The sequence below is a fragment of the Salvia miltiorrhiza genome, chromosome 8, assembly GCF_028751815.1.
Source record: "Salvia miltiorrhiza cultivar Shanhuang (shh) chromosome 8, IMPLAD_Smil_shh, whole genome shotgun sequence".
Lineage (NCBI taxonomy): Eukaryota > Viridiplantae > Streptophyta > Magnoliopsida > Lamiales > Lamiaceae > Salvia > Salvia miltiorrhiza.
Genome location: NC_080394.1, coordinates 10,521,191 through 10,536,547, shown reverse-complemented (window position 1 = coordinate 10,536,547; position 15,357 = coordinate 10,521,191). Strand labels below are relative to the sequence as shown.

The window sequence follows — 15,357 nt, the reverse complement described above, 5'->3', positions numbered from 1 at the left end:
AATAAAAATAGGATTTAGTTATTTTATTATATTCTCTATATTGTACTTATTTTTTTAAATTTTTTTTGCATTTTTTATTTTTAATTTATTTTTTAATAAAAATAAAAAAGTTACCAAAAAATTACTATAATGTAGAGAATATGATAAAATGACTAAATCTTATTTTTATTTTAAAAAATAAGTTAAATAAATTAAATTATTTTCTACTTAAGTAAATTGTGGGCAGCCACAATGTGGTTGTTTAGCATTACTCTTTATGATATTGTCGTCCAACGTTAACACAAATACTCTCTCTGTCCCATTATTCATGGCACATGCCTATTCGACACGAAGATTAAGGAGAATAAAATTAAGATAAATGTGTGTGTATATATATATATATATAATATGCTTTCCAAAAATTCTTTTCATTCCCCATTAACAAAACCAAACAAAAATTATGAAACTAAAATGCTGAAAATAATTTTCCTTCAAAAAAAAATGCTGAAAATAATGAGCGGATTTGGAGAAATCTCTTGTTCTTCCCTCTGCTTCTCACTCTTAAACTAAAACCCGGCCACAAAAACTGAACTTAAAGACATGCTGAAAGTATTGGGAAATTATGAAAATAAATGCAGAGATAATTCATCCATAAAAATTCTTTTAAATTGCTGAAAATAAATACAGAGATAATTCATCCATCAATTGCTGAAAAAACGAAAAAATCCATCCATAAAATTCGTTTAAATTGCTAAATTAAGATAAATAGGGCTCATGGTGCTTGTTGAATATTAAACCCTAAATGAACCAGAGATTTTATTGAAACTTATCGACAAACGAGGAGCCCGTTCAAGCCACCGGCCCATTATCCCTATCGCCGTGCAAGCTACCTGTGGGAGACCGGATTCATGGCCGACTGCCGACGCAATTGGGAAGCGAGCGTCGAGCGAAGGTGCGGCCAACAACAGACACTGCTGCTCGCCTGCCACCGCGCCGTTGCTAGGGTTTCACTCAGAGGGAGTGGATGGTGGGCAAAGAAGAGGGGTTTCGCCGCGAAGGGACAGGAGGAGAAGGTAAGGAAGAAGGCAGTTGCGGGGTGGAGCAGTGGTGGTGGGGCTCGATGGCGAAGGGGGCAGAAGAGAAAAGATGAAAGAGGGGCGGGAGTGCGGCAGTGGAGTAGAGAAATGTGATCAGGCAAAAAAAAAAAGTAGAGTTTATATATGTTTAAATAGTTAGTTTAATTAAGTTTTAATTATGGTCCAAAAGGAAAACATGTCATGTTATTTTGGACGGCTCAAAAAGAAATACATGCCATGAATAATATTAATTCTTAGAATCTAAAGAGAAGACTTTAATTAAGATATTAATTAATTCATTACATGATAAATACTAGCTATATATCTTAGCATGACATTCAAGATAACTTTGATATTTAGGAATTCCTTTGTTGAAATTCAAAATTTAGGAATTAATCCAAAGCATGAGCTCAGTTGCAGTTTGCTTGTACGTTTCCTCCACAAGAAATGATGCCGCCTCAGGGAACTGCTGCGGAATTCCATTTGCCTGGTACATTCATAAAACATTATACATATAACTGAATTTGGTTTGAACATAAAAAAAACCCTAAATTTAGGTGCTTACGCGGGTATGAAGCATGTAGGTACGCGCGGTGGGATCGGAGGCGACGTGAGCAGAGACGAGGTGGAGGTTGTACTTGTCCATGAGAAACACAACATAAGTCATGAGGCCGGGCTTTATAGGGCTGCAAACAATATTGAAGTGGGCATCATTCCCACATACATTCATCACTACATTCGGAGAAGTCCATGTTTTGAAGAAGAAACCGTTGGCATTCGCATTGGGTTGCAGCTGGCTTTGGCTTGTGGATCCCTGCTCAGCTAGAAATGCCTCTCGGGATTGCCCACCTTTCAGCTTTTCCTCCTTCTGCTTTTCAAGATCTTCCAGAGTTTGCTGCATATTCTTGATGTGGATCACTGCTTCATCAACTATGCTCGACTTGTCTGCCTGCAACCATCCCAATTTCAACATATATATATTCATCTTCTTCTCATTTTTTTAAAATGCTTAATTTTTGGGAATGAATGGAAGTAGAAAATATATCCCTACCTTTAGTTAGTCAAGGAAATGGAACCTGTACTTTAATTGTTACTTCGTCTTTTCTGTTTCGAATTAATTCTTAGAATGTTATTTCTATATATATATGCATTAATGAGGAGGGACAGAAAATTACCAATTCCATTTCTGAGGGAAAAATGTGAATCAAAAACATCAAAAATAAATTCATTTGGTAATTAATAAATAATGTATATATATTGTAAACTTAAAATTATTCTATTTATGGTTTAATATGTGTTTTTCCCTTTAGGCCTGTAGGTCTGATCGCCTTCTAGCTTTGTTAGTTCAAATTAATTTGATTCCTAAATAAAAATATTGGTTTACGTCATTATATATATATAGGAAAATTAGTTCGTATAAAATCTAAAATGAAGCTATTCAGAAAAAATGATGTTGGACGGTTATGAGAAAAGCATAACACTGGCTGAGGATGTCCAGAAAGTTTCTTTTTCTGTTTTTTCTTTTTCGAGGGGAATGACCTGAAAGATTAGTAGAATAGCTCAAGCGGTGAGAGAAAATGCACGTTTCTAAATACTTGTGTTGCATTTAAACCATATATATATATGAGAAATTTATTATTGAAAGGAATTTATGATTCGTTCAGTATTATTCATGTATGTCTTGCCAAAATAAGCAATAAATTAATGTTGGATTGAATAAGAAGATTCTTCCTTAAACCAACAGAATTTAGAGTGAATAACGATGGCAGAGAGGTAAATTATGGAAGAGGTAAGAGTTACCCTGGGATGGAGGTGGGGAATCAAAGAATGGAGGGTGGCAAACATATTCCTCATCTTCTTCCTCCTCTCTCTCTCCGTCCATATATGCAGCTCGTGATCGTGATCGTGATCATCAGACTCGCCGCTGCCACAACCACTCCTCTTCTTCCCCTTGTCATTCGCCGCTTGCTCAGAAACGGCGGCGCCATCCGACAATAATATCTTGCCGCCGTCTATGAGTAGCTTGCCGCCATTATCGTGAACCGGAAGAACTGGAAAGGCCCATGATTGATCGTCGTTCCACAACAAGCTGCTGTCATGCTCGGCTTCTTCAACCATTGCTCATATACTTTTGTAAGGAGGGGAGGGAGAGGGGAGCTGGCTATATATAGACAGATTCAGACTCAGAGAAAAAGGGTTAGAGATAGAAAAAGCATGATTCCGTGGGGGCTCAACCAAAATACAATCATAAGCCAAAACGCCGTTACTGACGGCTAGGTCCCACCTCACTCAATAATATCATCTATATTTTCTTAGCTGAGTTGTGTTTCTCTAGCACATTGGTTCACTAATTTCTATCAACACATATTTAGATTTTATTTTCTTATATCTTATCTACGCCAAATAATTTTCTTGATTTGATATCTACGGATTGTATACCTTAATCAAGAAACCTCCCAAAATTTTACTAGTGAAATAGTGTTTATGCATCAAATCATGTAGCATGGAAACAGCAAACCAAACCCTAGATCTATTACTTAATTAGTGTTATTTTTTTTTAAGAAAAAGTTAATAAATCTTTTCGAAAATGAAAAAGTTACTGAATATTCTATAATAGCATTGCTTACCATACTTTTATTTTGTACTTAAGCTCCGTCTGACTGTTGCTGAGTTGTTCGAAAACTCGAGATTAACGTTTTATTTCAGATAAAGTACAATCCTAGACTAAAAGTATTAGTGGAGTGCCAGTTCTAAATTACAGTTTAAGAATTTATAAACGCAAATTCTTGTGTGCTCCATGGAGGACCGTGCTCCATGACACTAACACTTGCATTAAATGACACTAACATGATAGTGTTATTCACGACAGTGTTATTTATATAACATGATAGTGTCATTTGTAAAACAAAATAGTGTTATTTATAGTGTTAGTGTCATTTCAAGCAGTGTTATTTATATAACATGATAGTGTCATTTGTAAAACAAAATACTGTTAGTGTCATTTCAAGCAGTGTTATTTCAAACAGTGTTATTTATATAATATGATAGTGTCATTTGTAAAACAAAATAGTGTTAGTGTCATTTTAAGATAATGTTAGTGCTAGTGTCATTCAATGCAAGTATTAGTGTCATAGAGCACGGTGCTCCATGGAGCACACAAGACTGCCTCATTTATAAAAATGGATCTCATAAATTTAACTCGATTCAAACAATGTATATTATTTGGTGGTAGGCAAAAATAATTTCCTAGATGTCTTTTCTTTTTAATTTCAAAAAATAAAATGAGATTGAGCATTGAGCCAATTTTAGATTTAAAACGAGTTAAAATTATGAGATTCATTTTCGTAAATACCTAAGTGTAGTACAACAAAATATAGTATTTCAGTAGTAATTACATGAGTTTTGAAGAATTGTGACCATAAAAGATGTAATTATATTAAATTATGACATAACTATTTTGCATGTCACAAAAATACTTCCACCGTTCCATTATAAATGTCTCATTACTTTTGGACACGGAAATTAAGAAATGCGTAGAAAGTAGATAAAGTGAGTTGATGAAAATTGTTTAAATATTAATTAAGCATAGATAGAGAATATATTGTCAAAAAAGGAATGAGGACATTCCATTATGGAAAGTGTGACATTTGTAATGGAACAAGAAGAGTAATTAAAAGCATATATGTCACAGAATTTAGTGACATCTAACTAACTCTAACTCATCAATCAGCAGAGAGTGACCCATCGAAATGGGGCACGAGCGTAACTAGAGTAGCTAGTTGTTGCCTGTAGCTTCCCCCAGGCCCGTACTCCAAAAAGGGAGGGCTGGGGGGAGCGGCTACTAGAGTTAGAGTAAAGCCAAAAGTAAGGAAAGAAAACTCCTAATTGTTCTTCTTGTTGCTTTATTAAAGACAGATGTAAATCATCTATAAACAACTCTTAGCGAGTGAGTGACCTACTAGTTGTAGGGCATGAACGCTAGATAGACTTCTTCTAACGTCCCTACAATTCCTGAGTCATCGAAGGAATTGAATAAGGGACTACCGATCTACTCTACTTGTAGCTAGTTGCTAGGAGCTAAAGATGCTACTTAGCTGCTAATGAGCGCTTAAACGCTCGTTTAAGGGCTCGCTTGAGTGAAGCCCTTTTAGGGCTTTCAAACTCTTGTTTAAGCTCTCATGAGGTTGTGTTATTTAGGTTTTTATTTTTCTAAAGTAACTTACTTACATTTTTATAGGGACTGGTTATTATTATAAGAAATGCATTTATTGTGAATACGTGAGAACATCATATTGGATTAAAGTTATTGCATTCAAGCACTCGAAAATAATAATAAAATTTTCGATTCATTCGGGATTCAAACCTTGGTGCTGCATTCATTCATCAAGATAATGCATTCACCGTAGATCTTCACGATCGAATGACTAAAAATGATTATATGTTCTCACAATAATATATGGTTGTCATTTGAATCATTTTCTATTTTTGTATATAACAAAAGGTATATATATAGATGCATGTGTAGATGTTAATTTAAAAAGGAGTGGAGCTAGGCCCCTAAAGAAGGGGGCAAAAATATTGCCCTTTTTTTTTTTTTTAGAATTTTGGTGGGGCAAAAATTAATTTTTTTATATAATTAAACATGTATATAAGAATATATTAGGTGTATTTAAAAAAATAAGGAGGGCAATTGCCCCACCTCCTTTGGCCGTAGCTCCGCCACTAAACTTAAACATACTAAATTTATTTATTAAATGTATACTAAATTTATGACACATCTCTTGATGTTACTAAAATTATACTATAACAATTAGATAATTTTAATATTTATAGAATAGAAACTAAGATAATACTCCCTCCGTCTCATTGTATGTGAGACATTTTTTTTTACACGGAAATTAAGAAAAGTGTATTTTAATATTTATAGAATAGAAACTAAGATAATACTCCCTCCGTCCCATTGTATGTGAGACCTTTTTTTGGACACGGAAATTAAGAAAAGTGTATTTTGTTCGTAGGTGAAAAAGTGAAAATGTGTTTAAAGGGTAAAATCTTTACCAAAAAAGGAAAGAGTCTCACTTACAGTGAGAAGCCCTAAATAGAAAGAGTCTCAGATACAGTGGAACAGAGGGAATATATTCTTTGTACCCAAAATTATACTAATCTAAAAGAAAGTTTCTTACATGATAGTCGTGCCAATGTTATATTACTATTAATCTTTTACAAAAAATGTGTTAGGTTTTATTGAGAAGCTCAAATGTGTTGAGAAGTTGAGAAGCAATCCAATAGATGAACATGTGAATTAGTTTTTATGAACGTAAGTTTGATCTGGGGTTCGATCCTTGGCGGTGGCGTATTTTTTAACAAATTAAATAGATTCGTATGTTCGTCAGTTATATTTGGTATGTTCAAAGAATTTATTGATCTGGGGTCTAATTGTCATGTTCATCAAAATATACTGACATGTTCATCTATTAGATTGCTTCTCAACTTCTCAACTGAGCTTCTCAATTGAACCACTCCATATATATATATATATATATATATATATATATATATATGTATGTATAAGGGGCCGCTCCAATGAGACCCTCTAATTTTAGTGAGATCTAGGGCACGATCTGGTGCGTTTATTTTATCAATCCTATGGCTGAGATTGTATCTGGAGGGTGATTTTTTTTCGCAGGGTTCGAATCCTGGAGGGAGCAGAATATTTTAAATTTTGTTATTCATCAGTATATACTGCATTGTTCATCAGTATATACGGCCCTGTTCATCAGTATATATATCTTATTCATTACGAATTTTTTAAATTTTATTTTTCATCAGTATATACGTCTTGTTCATTAGATATACGTTTTGTTCATTAGTATTATATGTCTTATTCATTGTACTCATGTTACACGAAAAATAGGGGGTCTCACTGGAGCGCGCCCATATATATATATATATATATATATATATATATATATATATAGGGGGCGGTTATTCAATAAACCACCCTTATTTTAAGAATTACGAACCAGCAAAAATGCATGAATTTTATGTATAACACGCATGAATAAACTGTATCAACGCATGAATTGCGAAAATTAATTTTTTTGCTACCTTTGGGATTCGAACTCAGGACCATGAATTTATCCAACAAGGTGATGAATCAACCGTAGATCTTGATGATCTAAGGGCTGAAAATGGTTCCTAATTTATATTTTAAGAAGCGTTCTTATTTTAGTCTTCCCCTATATATATATATATATATATATATAAAGGATGGCTAAAATAAAAACACATTTTAGAATATAAAATAGGAACTATTTTCAGCTGTTACATCATCAAGATCTATGGTTAATTCATCACCTTGTTGGTTGAATTCATGGTCCCGAGTTCGAATCCCATAAATAATAAAAAAAATTATTTTTCGCAATTCATACATTTACACATCGAATTCATACGTGTTCTGCATAGAATTCATACATTTTAGCTCGTTCGTATTTTATATACTCATATGTTAAGAAGTGTTTATATATATGTAATGATCTATCCTTGTCCGCTTTTTAACAACTTACTGAGTATGAGTATTCAAATAATGTGTTTTGCAATTTCATTCAATTTATTAATTAAAAAGTTTTTTATTAATTTATTCTTCTGTTTAAGGTTGATTGGATCAATTATAAAATAAATCAATAAATTATCAACCAATATTATATTTCGAACTTATCTTTTTCAAACCATATCTACGGTCGTTATTTGCATATAATCCTTTATATTTGCTCCGTCCCATAAGAAAGTATTAATTTTTTCATTTACGTCCATCCCATAAGAAAAGTATCACTTCCATTTTGGGATATGATCTCAAAAATTATCATTTTTTTTAGAAAGTGGTGGGTCACTTTCTCCACTTAATATATTATCTACCAAAATTTTCTTAAAACTTGTGTCATCTCTCAAACGTTACTCTTTCACGGAATGGAGGTAGTACATAATTCGACATGTAAACTGTTGGCAACTTGAATACTCTCCTAGTTGGAATCAAGGCGAGGGAATAATCATTTTTTTTTAATCTTTTTTATAATTTCAATATTAAATTTAAAGATCACACCACAATAAATTAGAACTCAAATCTTTAAACTTATATACTAACGACTCTAGATCTTTAGTCCGACGCATTATAACAAATAATCGCTTTTCTTTATTCTAGAGATACCATATTTATGTATTTAATATGGTTAAAATAAGAATTATAAATCCCTTATAAAACTAAAAATGAAAAATAAATTTCAAATCATACATGTCTAAACTTGATTAAATTGATTTTACTATATGTATATTCCCAAATTTATTAACTATGATATATATAGTGTGGTTCTAATGAGAACTATATTTTTCGTAAAACGTGAAAATCATTATAATTAATGTATGCTCTATAAAAATTATTTGGTAAGTTAAAACTAATGCACTTGAAAAAAAAAAAACTCCATATAAATTAATATCAGTCATAAGATTTGAACATCTAACCTTCTAAATTTATTCTCATTTCTCACCACATTTGATCTCTCTCTCTCTCATATATATATATATATATATATATGGACGTGTGTATGTGTGTGTGATATTTATATTAACTATTAAATTTTTTCATAATTCTCGAATTCACTTCATTTTGATATTTACTATTTACTATTTCTATTACAATTAACACCCCACAAATCATTTAATAATTTAACATCACAATTATAGTCAGATGCTAAATACTTATAGATAATATATATAATACTCCTTATCTTATACTAAAAGTGACATGTGTTTCATTTTGTGCCGTTCCACTTAAGTGGCATGTTTTCATAAATAAAAAATTGAACTCTTAAAAAAATATGGGCCCTACCATTTTTAACAAATTTACACATTCTCTTTAATTTTCGTGCCGAAATTTTTTGAGCGACTTATAGTGGGATAGAGGGAGTATTAAATAATTTATATTTTGTAATGTTTTTATTAATTGATTAATTTATAAATATTAATTTTAATTTTAATATGTTATTTATAATTATAATTTAGAACTAAGAAAATATAAAGTGGAGAATGATTGCATGCGAAGGAGATTTGAGAAAGTTTTGAATGGTGAAATTTTTTATTGGTATATAAGACGAACTATATTTTTCTATGTATAAGAGCATCCACAATGGGCTTACTTGATAGCCTATTTGATAGTGGGGACCATATTGAGTAAGTAGTGCTGCATTGGGGTTACTTGATAGCCTACTTGATTTTTTTAGTTTTTAAAGAGGAGAGATAGATTTTTAAAGAGGAGAAGAGAATTAAAAAAAAAATTAAATCGCTTGTGTATACCCGAAGGCTCGAGTAGGCCTCGAGTAAGGCCCCCCACAACGCCCTACTCGAGTGCAACGCTCTACTCGAGTAAGCGCTCGAGTAGGAGCGTTGAAGATGCTCTAAGATGTGATTATTACTTTTACAATTACATTAGGCAAATACTTAAATATGTATATCTCACTTTTTAATATTTACCTAGAAAAGTGTACTTCAGTTTTTGTTTTTTCAATATTGTACTATCATGTTTCGTTGGTCATATATCACCAATTCTTATGTATATCTACAAAACTTTAACCAAAAGTATATAAAATTGTTACTTTTAACTAAAACTACCATTTTATAACCAAAGTTATCATTTTTACTCAAATATTAATGCTCGAGTAGATTTACCATATTACTAAAGTTGGACTCTCCATGGACCTGAGTTTTAAGACGTAATAGCACATTAATTTTATATAGAGAATGCAGATAACCTATTCCTCGTAATATAAATAAATAATCCTCAAATTAAGATTTCTTTATCACTTTTATCTTCTACAATAATAATAATAATATTTTATTATTACTTGGTTTGTTGTGTGTGCGGTGACATATAGAGATGGGGGAATTAGGATGGTAAGGAGAATCTGCAAAGCGTTTCTGGTGGTTGTTGATTTTGAGTGTTTTATGGACTATGGTAATGCTTGCGTTTCTGCAATCATCAAAATTTGTCCATTTTCATGCGTCCTTTTGGCACTCCTCTAATCTCATCAAATCACTTACCAAATACAACTTCTATAGATATGTTACACGTTTCAAAATTAATATGCAATATATATTTACACATATAAATATAATACGATATAGAATTGTCAAAAATTTGTGTCACGCGCGAATGTATTCTAATCAAAATATAATATAAGAATCCATCCTACGTCTTGTTCATCTCCATACCCATTTGACACAAGAAGATCCAACTATTTTTTTATCTAACTATTTGAAACTCTATATATAATTCAAAAGAAACGGTCGAATTAATTTAATGAAGTATATAATTAAACTTATTTATTATGAAAGAATTCCATTAATTTAGTATTTATAATTTTATATGTATTTTTCAGACAATGTTTCTTTAAAAAATGGTAATCTTTTATTTCTAATTTATACTCCAACAGCTTCATTGATAATAACTCATTTTTCTTTTTCGTATGTCTCATTGATAATGGTATGTTCCAAAAAAAGGAATCACATTCTCTCACAAAAAAATTGAGGTTCCATCATTTTCTATCATTTTTGCCCTTTAATTACTCGTCTTCTTATTAACTGTGTAGAATAGTAATGAATTATTATTAATGGGACAAATGCAGTACTTACAAAGCTCTTTCGTGATTTAGTAAACTCGAATAAACATCGAACTCTCTTTACTATTGTATCCTTATAAAGGCTTGTTGGTATGGGTGATTAATTAGGATGTACTTATGACATCCTAATATTTTGTTTGATAAAAAATAATATGAAACACACGTCCTTTTATAAATTAAAAGTCCGAAAATATTGTGGGATTCTGTATACAATCTATGGAGGTGGTATAAGAAATACAAATCTTAACTAAATTAAAACTATTATTAACTTTATATAATCTTAATACATCATATCAAATAATATACTATTTTGAAGTTATTTAATAATATATTTTACCAAATATAATATTAATATGATAATCTGTTAATTCGCTATTGTTGTCTCACCTATCATTTTAGGTCGTCGCATTGTCATTATCTCATTTTCTTAAAAGGCATTTAATCCCATCTACCTCATTACGTGGCTTAGTACAGTTGTCATGGGACCCACTTCCATTGCATTCCAACCAAAAAGGATTTTTCCCTTCTAAAAGAGAGGAGAAAATTTGAACCAAATATTGTCTTGCTTCGATAAGGTTGAGCTAGAAAGCTCGACGTATTTAAAGCCTTCAATTAAACCTCCCATCCACTAAAGACTTTCTTTTATGGAAGATTTTGAATTTAATCCCACTTGCATACTGTGTATTTTTTAAAATTTTATGTGATTATAATTATTATATTTTGTATATATTTTTTTTTTACTTTTATGTGTAATAAAGGTTCTACTTGTGTATTAGGAGACGTACCAAAAATAAAAAATGTGCATAAAAATGAGAGAGTAACACATTTATAAATATCTTATTAACTATTGTAAAAGAACAGTCTCATTATAAATGTCTCACTTTCTATAATGGATGTTCCATTACAAATATCTTATTCATTTTTTTGTCAACATATTCTTTATCTATACTTAATATTTAAATAATTTCCACCAACCTATATTATCTACTAATTACACTTTTCTTAATCTCCATGCTCAAAAGTAATGCGACAAGTATTAGAGTATATGAATGATCTGCACAGTGTGAACATTCATATGAGATACCTAATCGAATTTTAACATGTCATTCATATAGTGATAATTATCTTTTATTAATTATTATTGTGGGTAAAACAAATTCATAGACAAAATCATATCTACTTTAATATTAATATTGAAATACATGTGTGATGCAAAATGATTAAGCGAATGTTTGGCTAAGCTTATCTTAAAGAGCTTATAATTATAATAGTGAAGAAACTCGGAAGAAACAATTGTTCCATTTCTGACAAGGTAATGCCAACTTCAATCTCTAACTTATCCAATTCCGCCGGATCTAATACTTTACTGCACAACCTCTTGAAAAATGAACACAAGTCTGATACAACTTTCACCAATTTAGTTTTCTCTCTAGAATGCATAGAGGCTTTACATGCTATTGGCAATATATCTTGCATTAGAATGTGAGCATCATGACTCTTAAGGTTTGACAACTTTTTTTCCTTCAAATTCACTCCTCTTGAAATATTTGATGCATATCCATCTGGGACTTTGAGGTATTTTAATACTTCAAGGAATTTGCCCTTTTCACTGCTAGACATATTGAAGCACGCAGCAGGTAAATATGGTTTTTTGTCCAAATAATCTCTAAGATGAAGATTAGGTCGTATTCCCATTTCCATAATGTCCTTTCGGGCTCTCTCGTCGTCTTTAGTCTTTCCATCAATATTCAACAAAGTTCCAAGAAGATTGTTACATACGTTTTTCTCAATATGCATTACATCTAGATTATGCCTTAAAAGGTTATGTTCCCAATATGGTAAATCAAAGAAAATACTCCTCTTCTTCCAAAGTTGTTCTACCACATTAGCATCTTCTTCAATAAAGTCATCTGGATCATCAAAAATATTATTAATCGAAGTGGCTTCATTCTCTCTAATCCTTTTTTTGGAAGACTTAGATGATTTACCATATTGAAATATGGTACCCCTAACTTGTTGCAGAATCTGTGATCCACTTGGGGCTTTTGGTGGCCTTCTAAACTCTTGAGTGCCATCAAATGAATCTTTTTGATATCGATAAGGGTGAGAGTCCTCCAACCACCTTCGATGACCCATATAACTGAACTTTTTACCATGTTTTAACCAAATGGAACATGTAGAGTCTGTACAGACAGGACAAGCAACACGCCCCTTTGTACTCCATCCAGACAACATGGCGTAGGCTGGAAAGTCATTGATAGTCCACATCAATGAAGCTTGAAGCTTGAAATTTTCATTGGCAAACGCATCAAATGCATCTACCCCGTGCCATAATTGTCTCAACTCATATATTAATGGCTGCAGAAAAATATCTATATCATTGCCTGGACCTTTTTCTCCTGGAATGATCATTGATAAAATCAAAGAAGTTTGTTTCATGCACAACCAAGGTGGCAGATTATATGGTATTAATAACACTGGCCAAGTGCTATATGTTGTACTCATTGTTCTAAAAGGATTAAATCCATCACTTGCGAGCGCCAATCTAACACTGCGAGGATCCGCAGCAAACTCTGGATGGAGTTGATCAAATTTTTTCCACGCTTCACCATCTGCCGGATGCCTTAACAAACCATCTGTTGTACGACCGGTCTTATGCCATCTCATATCTTTAGCTGTTTTTGTTGAAGCATAAATTCTTTTGAGCCTAGGAATCAAGGGAAAATAACGCAATACCTTTGCTGCTTTTTTCGTTATATGTGTATTGGGCTGTTCATCTAATTCGTGTGTCTTTTTATCCTTATCTCTATCTTTCTCTTCAGTTTTCCACCTAGAAGAGCCACACACATGACAAGTTTCCTGGTCAACCCTCTCCTTCCAGTAGAGCATACAATCATTCGGGCAACTGTGAATTTTCTCATATCCAAGTCCCAAATCATTACATAATTTCTTAGCTTCATATACAGAAGTTGGTAAGGAGGTCAAAAATGGAAATACATCCTTCAAAAACTCCAGCAACATAGTGAAACCCTTGTTGGAAAGTCCTCCCATGCATTTGATGTGAATCAAGGTCAAGTTAAAGTATAGCTGTGAGTACTTGCAATTAGGATACAATTCTTTATCACATTCTGCTAGTATTTTCTGATATCGTGAGGCGTCAACACCACAAAAATTATTTTCATGGTGTTGTTCACTTGAAGAAATATTAGCATGAAGACCTTCGACATTCTCAGGGGCTTGACCGTCACTAAACTCACCAATTTTATGGTTTGAATCTCCTCCTAAATCATTTCCTAATGCAGCATGTATCATATCCCTAATTGTATCACTCTTACTTGGGACATCTCTGTGAACAGTAGTTGTTTGAGCCGCTAGTTTTCTTATGTAAGAAGTGTCATATTCCGACGATACATGTTCTCCGTGAAAATTCCAAGTAGTATATCCCGGACAAAAACCATTGAATAATATGTGATGAAGAACATTTTCAGTTGAAAACCTTTTGCCATTACAACACTTCAAGCAGGGGCAAAGTATAGTTTCTTGAGCTTCCATGGCAAATTGTATGAATGACTCACATCCACTCTTATAAACATCACTAACCCTTGGCGCATTAATCCAACTCTTGTCCATTTCAAAACTAACAAGCTAAAAACAAAGAAATTGTATAATTTCGAGCTTAATTTTGTAGAACTATAAATCAACAAAAAATTCATATACAATTGCAGCAAAACAAAAGAAAAGGACAACCTAAAATCCCCATTCAAAATTTAAATTGAAAGTTTCATTTGCAGTCGAGTTTGCTTAATTAACCAGAAATTCCAATTCAAAAACTAGAATCAAACAATTTCACAAAAATCATAGAAAATAGTCAAGGAAGGAGATTGAGAAACTTACTACTTAGAATGGCTACTGTGAGACTGGACTTCAATTCGAAAGTAGAGCTTCAATTACAATGCACCAAAGCAGAGCTTCAATAAAATGATAGAATAATGGTTATAAATAGAGAAATTATATATGAAATTAGAGGAGAAATGAAAAGGTCGCACCAAAATTTTGATCTCAAGCGGAGGAGATCGCGAGGGATGCTGCTACGACGATGTCGGAGAGTTTTGAGCTCGGATCAATCTCTCTCTGGGGATTAAATTGAAGTTCGGAGCTCAGAGTTTGAGATGAGAGATTCAAATCGGAGGAACTCAGGTGAAGGAAACCACAAATTCACAAATTCAAATCGGAGGAGTTTGCTTGTTTTTCGAGTGTGATGGTGAATTGCTGGAACTAAGCTGAAGCTTTTTGTGCTCTCCAATGTCACGCTGGAACTAACTTCAATTAAGCAAATTGGCAATTACTAATATTTTATTTGTTTAAATTTAGTACTTTGCATGTCTCGATTTTTGCACCCCTTTACCAAACAAATTGTGTATTAATTATTTCAAGTCCATCTCGAAATTGATATTAAATATAGTTAAATATAGTATAATTTTAAAGTTTGGCACTAAATATATTTAATTGTTTTAATATCATCTCGTGTATATATATATAATTTACCAAGCAATATTGGGCATGTTGCTATACATAATTAAGTTAAAAAAAAAATTGCTTTTAGCTTTATTCAGTGGTTACTCAATTAACATTTT

The 15,357-nt window shown here is 32.2% G+C and overlaps 2 protein-coding genes across 2 annotated transcripts; both read right to left on the bottom strand.

Annotated features, from left to right (window-relative positions):
* Positions 1–1,313: 1,313 nt before the first annotated feature.
* LOC131000888 (transcription factor bHLH95-like) lies at positions 1,314–3,269 on the bottom strand. The gene is made up of 3 exons (XM_057927028.1): positions 2,856–3,269; positions 1,621–2,004; positions 1,314–1,542 (listed from the first exon to the last, which is right to left on the bottom strand). Exons 1-3 carry the CDS (start codon positions 3,171–3,173, stop codon positions 1,441–1,443), a joined length of 804 nt encoding a protein of 267 aa, XP_057783011.1. The 5' UTR covers positions 3,174–3,269; the 3' UTR covers positions 1,314–1,440.
* Positions 3,270–11,965: 8,696 nt separating this feature from the next.
* On the bottom strand, positions 11,966–15,054 carry LOC130998054 (uncharacterized). Its single transcript, XM_057923491.1, has 2 exons — positions 14,618–15,054; positions 11,966–14,368 (listed from the first exon to the last, which is right to left on the bottom strand). The coding sequence occupies exon 2, from the start codon at positions 14,351–14,353 to the stop codon at positions 11,966–11,968; it is 2,388 nt and encodes a 795-aa protein (XP_057779474.1). The 5' UTR covers positions 14,354–14,368; positions 14,618–15,054.
* Between the last annotated feature and the right edge of the window lie 303 nt (positions 15,055–15,357).

Coding starts and splice junctions, on each gene's coding strand:
- LOC131000888 (XM_057927028.1), bottom strand. CDS start 3,173: ATGGTTGAAGAAGCCGAGCATGACAGCAGCTTGTTGTGGAACGACGAT. Junction 2,005..2,855: donor TTCCCCACCTCCATCCCAGG/GTAACTCTTACC, acceptor GGATGGTTGCAG/GCAGACAAGTCGAGCATAGT. Junction 1,543..1,620: donor CCTACATGCTTCATACCCGC/GTAAGCACCTAA, acceptor TGAATGTACCAG/GCAAATGGAATTCCGCAGCA.
- LOC130998054 (XM_057923491.1), bottom strand. CDS start 14,353: ATGGACAAGAGTTGGATTAATGCGCCAAGGGTTAGTGATGTTTATAAG.